Raw genomic sequence first — 10113 nt, 5'->3', positions numbered from 1 at the left:
AAGTAAAGAACCTGTGAACTTTATGTAGGTTCAAGGTCTGATACCACACAGATGAGCTGTTTTCCCTCCACACAGAAAAGCATGAGTTTCTCCTCCCTGTGCAGACTGCAGAACACCCCAGACCCAGCAGTCTCTGAAGCCCTCCGACTCCTCTCCTGGAGAAAGGCGTCGCACAGGTTCTTTACGACCAGGTTACAGAATGGATTGTATTTTTTAAATATTTTCCGACACACTGGTCATTCCCGAGGTCCCTTATGTCTCCATTTTTCCTGCAGACATGCTTTACACAAGCTGTGACTACAAAAGAGGATAACGGGATCCCTGAAGATGTCAACACACAGGACAGATCTTTCCCTGTGACACCAGCCATGCTTTACAATACCTGTTCAGAGAGACACAGAAACAACAGGGTTTATAAAAAGGTATGACAAAGGTAATTAAATTCAAAAACAGAGCCAACCAACAGCTGTTGAGGGCCAAAGACTGAATCCCAGCTCTACAGGTATAGATACTAGAGAATGTGACAAATCAAGTGTTCGACAGGAAAACCTTCCCCTTCCAAACAATAGCTGGTTACCACACAAGGCTTTTTCTTCCTGCTTCAAGAAAGGTGAGGGTACATGATGGTCCGTCACCGCCGTGGAAAGCAGGGCTCTCTGAAGACAATCTGTCCAAGGAACATCGCACGTAGAACTCCTCAACCTCCAGAAGTCCCGCCTTAGCTTCTTTGTTTTGCTTTATGTAACCATGTTTCGCCACAAGCAATTGTCCTTGCAAGAGGCTGTATCACAAGGTTACAAATTATGAGCTATGACAGAGGACGACTGTGTATCGCTTGGATGTTGCTGGACTCGACCAGCATGCCACAGCTAACTAGCTGTTAGCTAGCTACTCACACACAAACAATCTCAACTTCTTTCTAACCCCAAACCTTCTTATCAACTGTGTTGTTAAATATATAAAGCACGGTTTTCATTGCAATACAATTAGTAGCACTACTCATAATATGTTACAAACCTGTGTTGTATGAATGATTGCACATTTTGATCGTCGGATGACCAACATTTTTGTTTGTTTTTTACACTAAAAGTGGGAAGCCACTGACGTCGCAAAACCGGAAGCTAATGTTCACATGTTATGTTAAAATGATTAAGAAAGACAAAATGTCTGACGTTTCTGTTTAATAATATATATATTTTTATCTAGGACTATTTATTATTATCAAAGTAAATATTTTGGTATGCTATTTCATCACCCACAATTGCGTAACTTAGGTAATTGGTGTTAACTTGAAAGAATGCCACACGTGTAGGAATTTATGCTGTCCAATCAACATTCAGATCTAGTTGCTTCTATTTTGTCACATGACATGGAGGTTGATATTTGTCTCAACTATAAATGTGTTGCCCTGCTCCCGAGCATCCTTATGCAAACTTAGCAATTTTGTTGCTCGATTTAGCAACCAGTGAGTACCCTGGCAACTTTTTTTTCAAACAGCACCTTGCAACAAATGTAGCTACTTTAAAAAATATATTTTCTCTGTCACACACTCAGTCACAACACACGTGCCTGGCTGCAAAACTGCATTGTGAGTGATGTCAGCAGCAGGCGCTCAGCTCATGCACAGGCAGCAGCAGGCCAGCAGGAAATTCAGCAAATTGCAAATCATTGTTGGCTGACTGCAGCAGCATGGTATGCATTCGACGAGACAAACCCAATGAATATAGGTGGTCAAAAGTGTTTGATCTTGAACAGAACTTACAACATCAATCAACATGTTTCAATCAAAAATGTACAGACAGAAGTACAGAAAAGAGTGGAAGTCTTTACCTGAATTTAAAGGGTGGCTGAAGCCAGTAATTGGGCATACTGTGCGTACTGCAAATCAGATATGACTGTAAGTCGCTTTGGATAAAAGCGTCAGCTAAATGGCATATATTATTATTATTATTATTATATGCTTGCAAAAATGTATGACATCAAAAAACATTGTGCTACAGCAAAGCATATAAATAAATCAAAACCGTACAACCCCACAACGCAGTCCACATTACCACAGTTGGTTAAAAAAGTGGATAACTGCAAAAGTGCAGAAGCTACTATGGCAATGGCCATTGCGGAGCATTGTTCGCTGCTAGCATGCGACCATTTAGGTATGGCTTGCAAAGCTGCCTTTTCAGATTCTGTGGCAGCAAACTTCCAAGTGCACAGAAATTATTAGGCGAGTACTGGCTCCTTATTTTCTCAAAAGGGTAACATCAGATGTGGGGGATGAGAAGTTCAGTCTCCTTTTGGATGAGTCCACTGATGTCAGTGTCTCGAAATACCTGGGTGTGGTGATTCAGTATTTCAGTTCTAAAAAAATAACTGTTCTGTCCACATTTCTCAGCCTGGTTGAATTGGAGGGGGGCGATGCCAGATTAATAGCAAAGGCAGTCGTTGAGTTTCTTGAGAAGTGTAACCTCAAAAAAGAGAATATTCAGGGTATTGTCACTGATAGTGAATCCGTGATGACTGGGGTGCACAACGGGGTGCACAAGATTTTAAAGGAAGAATGTGCATTGCCCAATTTGGTACTCATCTGCTGTGTGTGCCAGTCTTTACAATTGGCTGTCTGTGCAGCATCCAAAGAAACCATCCCTAGGAGTGTTGAGTACTTAATCAGGGAAACCTACAACTGGTTTTTGATTTCCCCAAAACGGCATGAGGCGTACAAAGCAGTGTATGCCACCATTAATTGTGGCCAGAAACCCCTGCAGATCACCAAAGTGTGTGCCACACGTTGGCTATGGATTGAGCCTGCGGTAACTCATATATTGAGCCAGTGGGAAGAACTGAAACTCCACTTTGAGTTGACCAAGGCCAGTGAGCGTTGCTGCATGACGGATGTGCTCCACGGCCATGTACATGGACAAGTTGCAATGAAGTCATTTAAGAGAGACCAAACAGATCCGGTCAAGCTTTTGGACAATCTGGTACACCTCTTAACATCAATTTGCAGCAGAGTAGTCAACCCTATGGCAAAAATTGATGTCCTGAAGGATGCCATTGATGGACATCTCAGACCATCACCATACCTTCAGTACCTTTTCGAGAGCACGGTGTACCAACTCAGTCTTGCGCCAGAGGACAAAAAGGTAATTCGGCGACAGTGCATCAACTACATTGTTGCTTTAAGCAAGGAGCTGCAAGCAAGGCTCCCAGACAACCTAGAAGCCTTTCGACACATGGCCTTGTTCAGTGTTAAGGAAACGCTAAAGCACAGTAAAGGCACCACTGAAATGATTAAAGTAGCTGAGCTACTGGGATACCAGCCCCAAACAATTGAGAAAATTGTTTCCCAATGGAGAAACGTCCATCTGTTTAGGTGGGACTCAACTGAAAATACAGTCAAGTTTTGGAGTGATGTCAACACGGACTCTTCCGGGTCACATCCATTTGAAGAACTGTGCAAAGCTAGACTTGCTGCCCTCTCCTTGCTACACTCAAATGCGGAGGTTGAGCTAATAAATAGTTAACCTGTTAAGGATGCTGCGAATTTTCGCATTTTTTGTTAAATATCGCGCAACATTTCAGCGCGCTGCTACTCATGCCAGGAATATACTATATGCATATGATTAGTATGTGTGGATAGAAAACACTCAGACGTTTCTAAAACTGGTTAAATCACGGCTGTGACTATAACAGAACGTGCGTTTCATCGAAAAGTGCAGGAAAATCTGATCACTGAAAAAAATATCCATGCGCCTCTTCAACCGATTGTTAAAAATGACCCAGATTAAATGAGGTCGAGGTTGCAATACCTACAGCTTCCACATGATGTCAACAGTCTTGTCATTTGCCTACGATTTGTTTCTTGGTCAAATGAAGAAGAGACAGCCCTTTTCTTCAGGTATCCGACTGGATATTTTGGTTGAGATTTACCCGGACATTATTTCCAGACGGACACCAATAGAATATACATCGCCTCGTGATCAATTTTATCGCTTATTAACGTGTACTAATACCTAAAGTTGCATTACAAAAGTATTTTGAAGTGTTTTGTGAAAGTTTATCGTCAACTTTTTTAATTTTAAAAAATGACGTTACGTTAGAAAACGCTATTTTTTTCGTTGTTCACACAGTCATCATAGATCGATATCTAGGCTATATATGGACCGATTTAATCGAAAAAAGACCCAAAATTATGTTAATGGGACATCTAGGAGTGCCAAGAAAGAAGCTCATCAAAGGTAATGAATGTTTTATATTTTATTTCTGCGTTTTGGTTAGGACCGGCTATCGCAAAATCTGTCGTTAGGTGACGTTTCAGTATTTTGGGGGATACATGCTATCAGATAATAGCTTCTCATGCTTTCGCCGAACAGCATTTTACAAATCTGACTTGGTGGATAGATTCACAACGAGTGTAGCTTTAATTCAGTACATTGTATGTGCATTTTAATGAAAGTTTGAGTTTTATCAAAAACTATACTTAAAAATACAAATGTGATCATAAAAAATGTGTTGTGTTTATATTACTTTTACAAATAAAAATATATGATAATAAACAAACAAATCTAAACGAACAAATGTCAAATCATATTTTTCGCCGTTGACTAACGTTATTGTGTAATCTACGTAATGACGCTATTTTCGTTATTGCGTAATGGCGTCATCACCCAATGACATCACAGCGTCATTTAGCAACTTTTAGCAACAAATCGACCTGCCTCTAGCAACTTTCCCTGAAAATGAGTTGGTAACACTGCTCGCCAGTGTGTGAAAGTGTCTCTGTCTGTTTATAACTTTCTTCAAACGAAGACAATGAACCACCTAATTCGGTCGACAGTTCGCTGTCTTCGGTTGAGTTCTTCGGTCTATCCACCGAAGCAAGTTGATGGACAACATGCATCGTTTGTGTCCTTGGTCCGGCTCATGTGTTCTGCGGCCTTACAGAAAGACCTTGGTGATATGGTGAAGAAGGACAAGGTGGTGGTGTTTATGAAAGGGACGCCTGCCCAGCCAATGTGTGGTTTCAGTAATGCCGTGGTTCAGATACTGAGGATGCATGGTGTGAATGAATATGCTGCATATAACGTGTTGGATGACCAGGATCTCAGACAAGGTCAGTACAGCTCGCTACTTTTTACTTCAAAATACTAGCCTACATTTTATCTCGATCGTTTTAACCTTGTAGTTAGTAACAATAGTTTCATTAAGATGACAGTAATTAACTATATGTGGCTGGCTGGCTGGCATGTATGTATGTATGTATGTATGTATGTATGTATGGATGGATGGATGGATGGATGGATGGATGGATGGATGGATGGTACATCGACTTGTCCAATAGTAGTTGTGCTCCTTTTCAAATCTAGCTAACTAGGTTCACAGTATTTTTTTATCAGTGTTTTGCAGCAAGGACAAAGAGGGTGTGGTTCATTTCAAACATTATACTACTTATGTACTGACATTTATTAGGCTTGTTATAGCAATATGTTACTAGGTAGTCCCCTGACTTTTTACTGTGGCTGTAGAGACAACATTGTGTAACAGTCTATGAACATAAGGAAATGCTAACTTGCAACACAACAAGTGCGTCAAAGGAATGTCAGTTGGGGAACTGTTATTTTACAGCATCAGCATACTGCTGAAATTGGGCCATAATGGAAATGTTGTATGGATATTGTTAATAGTTACACATGTTAACTCTTTCTGTCTCTCTCACAGGAGTGAAGGACTTCTCCAACTGGCCCACGATCCCACAGATATTCTTAAATGGAGAGTTTGTGGGTGGCTGTGACATCTTCCTACAGATGCACCAGAATGGAGACTTGGTAGAGGAGCTCCAGAAGCTTGGGATCCGCTCTGCGCTGCTGGACGCTGAGAAAGAATCCAAGTAGACAAACCAGTCGGTCGGTTTCCAGTGTAGAGAAAGCTGGTGGTTGACTTAGCCCCATAACCCCCTAGGCACTTGTGTAGATCTTAGAAGATTTGTTATATGTACGTGAAAGCGCACCTTTTTCAGCCACATACTGAATGTTTTCAGAAGACACTGGCAAGGTGAAGCTACAAGCATGTTGTGCAGGTGGCTAAGAGCATTGTAACCCAAAAGGTTGCTTGTTTAAATTCCTGAGCCAACTAGGTGAAAAATCTGTCGATGTGCCCTTGAGCAAGGCCCTTACACCTAATTGCTCCTGAAAGTCGCTCTGGATAAGAGTGTCTGCTAAATGACTAAACTGTTCTGTACATAACCATCTATTTCAGATCTACAAAAGAGCCTGGGGGCTAAGGGTTGATTTGGGATTGGGCGTATGAAATGTTGCCCCTTCCACAAGTCCTATAAGAAGGTGTGTAATACAATAGAACCTGCAGAAGACCAAACTGCCCTCAGGTGCCTAGGATATGAGATATCAAACCAGCCAGGGGATCCCTTCAAAACGTACTGCCTGTATACGTTTACTGTTTGACTGCATTATTCCACAAACATGTTCTCGCTAAAGCATTTAGAGCCGCTCAAATGCAACAATCCACATCTTTCCTTTCTTCCGCAATATGATCACTGATCCAGTTTAATTATATAGCGAGAAGTAGTGTGATGAAGCTTTCTTTTGTCAAGTCAATAGTCTCATGTGGAGGAAGGGAGAGTACACATTAAAACAATATTCAAACAGGACTACTAGACTTCCTGACAATCAGTACATCAACATTTCCATCTGCTGCATACATACATTTATGTTATCTAATGCTCATGTAGTACACTGTATATTTAAGATATTGTACATTGAAATATTATTACATATATTTTAGGTGCATGTAAACTCTCAATTAAATATTTTCCCACACAAATGGTCAGTGTTCTGGAAATTCTAGATTGTGAGTATGTTGCACTCTTTCCTCAGTGTGAGGAAAGTATTTTGTAGTTGACTTGTGTGCATGTGCAGCAGTCTAGTGCCCTTGTAACTATTGATGCTAATTTTGTTGGAGCTAGTTGTTGCTTTAGAGGTCATTGTGCCCTGCCTGGAAAATGATCTAGACTTACTTGGCCTATTTTGTCCACCTGCTCTCTCAGGAGGGTTTTCTCATTTGGGCAAAAGTCCATCTTTTCGCTGTGAACTGAAAACATAAGTGGTTGAGTGTGTCAATTTGTTGGTAGGCAAACAGTGTCTTCCTCGATAGCCACATTTCATTGAGAATACTTGTATCCTACCGTGGAAGAGTTTTGACACTTCCTCTTTGAATCAGCTTTTGTTTTGTCAGAGGAGTTATATTTTTATTTAAACTTTACTTAACCAGATAGGCTAGTTGAGAAGTTCTAATTTAAAACTGCGACCTGACCAAGATAAAGCAAAGCAGTGTGACACAAACAACACAGTTACACATGGAATAAACAAAACATACAGTCAATAACACAATAGGGACAAAGGTCTATATACAGTGTGTGCAAATGAGGTAAGATAAGGGAGGTAAGGAAATAAATAGGCAATTTAGCAATTAAACACTGGAGTGAATGTGCAGAAGCTGAATGTGCAAGTAGAGCTACTGGGGTGCAAAGGAGCAAAAAAATAACCGTATGGGGATGAGGTAGTTAGATGGGCTATGTCCAGTGATCTGACAGCTGGTGCTTAAAGCTAGTGAGGGAGATATGAGTCCAGCTTCAGTGATTTTTGCAATTCGTTCTGGAAGGAAAGGTGGCCAAAATAAGTGTCGGGTTTGGGGGTGACCAGTGAAATATACCTGCTAGAGCGTGCGCTACGGGTGGGTGCTGCTATGGTGACCAGTGAGCTAAGGCAGGGCTTTACCTAGCAAATACTTATATATATGATCTGGAGCCAGTGGGTTTGATGACGAATATGAAGCGAGGGCCAGCCAACGAGAGTATACAGGTCGCAGTGATGGGTAGTATATAGGTCTTTGGTGACAAAACGGATGGCACTGTGATAGACTTCATTCAATTTGCTGAGTAGATTGTTGGAGGCTATTTTGTAAATGACATCGCCAAAGTCAAGGATCGGTAGGATAGTCAGTTTTACGAGGGGATGTTTGGCAGCATGAGTGAAGGATGCTTTGTTTTGCAAAATAGGAAGCCATTTCTAGATTTAATTTAGGATTGGAGATGCTTAATGTGAGTCTGGAAGGATAGTTTACAGCCTAACCAGACACCTAGGTATTTGTAAATGTCCACATATTCTAAGTCAGAACCGTCCAGAGTAGTGATGCTAGACGGGCGGGCAGGTGCTGGTAGCGATCGGTTGAAGAGCATGCATTTAGTTTTACTTGCATTTTAGAGCAGTTGGAGGCAACGGAAGGAGAGTTGTATAGCATTTGAAGCTTTGAACTCTGTCTGTGAAGTAGTTGGTGAACCAGGCGAGGCAGTCATTTAAGAAACCAAGGATGTTGAGTCTCCCGAAAATAATGTGGTGATTGACAGAGTCGAAAGCCTTGGCCAGGTCGATGAATACAGCTGCACAGTATTGTCTCTTTTCGATGGAGGTTATGATATCGTTTAGGACCTTGAGCGTGGCTGAGGTGCACCCATGACCTGCTCGGAAACCAGATTGCTTAGCGGAGAAGGAACGGTGGGATTCGAAATGGTCGGTGATCTGTTTGATAACTTGGCTTTCAAAGACCTTAGAAAGGCAGGGTAGGATAGATATGTCTGTAGCAGTTTGGGTCTAGAGTGTCCCCCCCTTTGAAGAGGGTGATGACCGTGGTAGCTTTCCAATCTTTGGGGATCGCAGACTATACAAAAGAGAGGTTGAACAGGCTAGTAATAGGGGTTGCAACAATTTCAGCTGATCATTTTAGTAAGAGTGTCCAGATTGTCTAGTCCTGCTGATTTATAGGGGTCCAGATTTTGCAGCTCTTTCAGAACATCAGCTATCTGGATTTGGGTGACGGAGAAATGGGGAGGCTTGGGCAAGTTGCTGTAGGGGGTGCAGGGCTGTTGACCAGGGTAGGGGTGGCCAGGTGGAAAGCATGGCCAGCTGTAGGAAAATGCTTATTGAAATTATCAATTATCGTGGATTTATTGGTGGTGACAGTGGTTTCCTAGCCTCAGTGCAGTAGGCAGATGCAAGGAGGTGCTCTTATTCTCCATGGACTTTAGTGTCCCAGAACATTTGGGAGTTTGTGCTGCGGGATGCACATTTCTGTTTGAAAAAGCTAGCCGTTGCTTACTGCCTGTGTGTATTGGTTCCTAACTTCCCTGAAAAGTTGCATATCGCGGGGGCTGTTTGATTCTAATGCAGAATGCCACAGGATGTTTTTGTGCTGGTCAAGGGCAATCAGGTCTGGCGTGAACCACGGGCTATATCTGTTCCTGGTTCAAATTTTTACTGAAGGAATGTGGCGTTGGTCAGCTTTAAGTCCCTTGGCTTGCACATCACTGACAATCTGAAATGGTCCATTCACACAGACAGTGGTGAAGAAACAACTCCCCTTCAACCTCAGGATGAAGAATTTCAAATGGGCCCTTCACAAATTACAGATGCACCATAGAGAGCTTCCTATCAGGCTGTATCACCGCTTGGTACGGCAATTTCACCGTCCGCAACCACAGGGCACTCGAGAGGGTGGTGCGGTCAGCTTAACGCATCACCGGGGTACACTGCCTACCCTCCAGGACCCGGGGTCACAGTAAGGCCAAGGATCTGTCACCCGAGCCACAGCCTGTTCACCCTGCTACCATCTAGAACATGGAGACGGTACAGAGGCATCCAAGCTGGTGTACATGACCAATAAAATGTGATTATAGAGCGTTTAAGCTATAACAATTGTTGTGAAATTAAGATTGAATTGTTACTGTAAATTGTGGAAATAATGCATAATGTAGAAGATTAAGATGTCCTGAAGTATTTGTAACACCTTGGCATTGAAGTGATGTATTTTGACTAAATGGAGCCTAGTCTCTAGCAGTGTACTATGGGAGCATGACCAAGCTGGTTTTCATGGCCTCCAAGTGGCAGTATACAGTAACTGCAATGATCAATAATAATGGAATCTCCCCAAATGACTTCTGTAAAGCACTTACTCCTTGGTGGAATAAACAATCACCTTCTCACCTTTTGTTGATTTTCCCTGAGAGGCTCGAACAGGCTGGTTGAGGAGCTATAGGACAGGGTCATTATA

General features: G+C 42.1%; 1 protein-coding gene and 1 non-coding gene across 2 annotated transcripts; one reads left to right on the top strand and one right to left on the bottom strand.

Annotated features, from left to right (window-relative positions):
• Positions 1 to 516: 516 nt before the first annotated feature.
• On the bottom strand, positions 517 to 803 carry LOC118387229 (small Cajal body-specific RNA 13). The gene has a single exon (XR_004826378.1). It is a non-coding gene; the product is annotated as a small Cajal body-specific RNA 13 (non-coding RNA).
• A 3867-nt stretch (positions 804 to 4670) lies between these two features.
• Positions 4671 to 10045, top strand: LOC118387091 (glutaredoxin-related protein 5, mitochondrial-like). The gene is made up of 2 exons (XM_035775244.2): positions 4671 to 5107; positions 5713 to 10045. Exons 1-2 carry the CDS (start codon positions 4807 to 4809, stop codon positions 5883 to 5885), a joined length of 474 nt encoding a protein of 157 aa, XP_035631137.1. The 5' UTR covers positions 4671 to 4806; the 3' UTR covers positions 5886 to 10045.
• The last annotated feature ends 68 nt before the right edge of the window (positions 10046 to 10113 follow it).

This window comes from Oncorhynchus keta, chromosome 8 (assembly GCF_023373465.1).
Source record: "Oncorhynchus keta strain PuntledgeMale-10-30-2019 chromosome 8, Oket_V2, whole genome shotgun sequence".
NCBI lineage: Eukaryota > Metazoa > Chordata > Actinopteri > Salmoniformes > Salmonidae > Oncorhynchus > Oncorhynchus keta.
The sequence above is the reverse complement of the archived record's forward strand: the minus strand, read 5'-3'. Positions and strand labels throughout refer to the sequence as shown.

Coding starts and splice junctions, on each gene's coding strand:
- LOC118387091 (XM_035775244.2), top strand. CDS start 4,807: ATGAACCACCTAATTCGGTCGACAGTTCGCTGTCTTCGGTTGAGTTCT. Junction 5,108..5,712: donor TGACCAGGATCTCAGACAAG/GTCAGTACAGCT, acceptor TCTCTCTCACAG/GAGTGAAGGACTTCTCCAAC.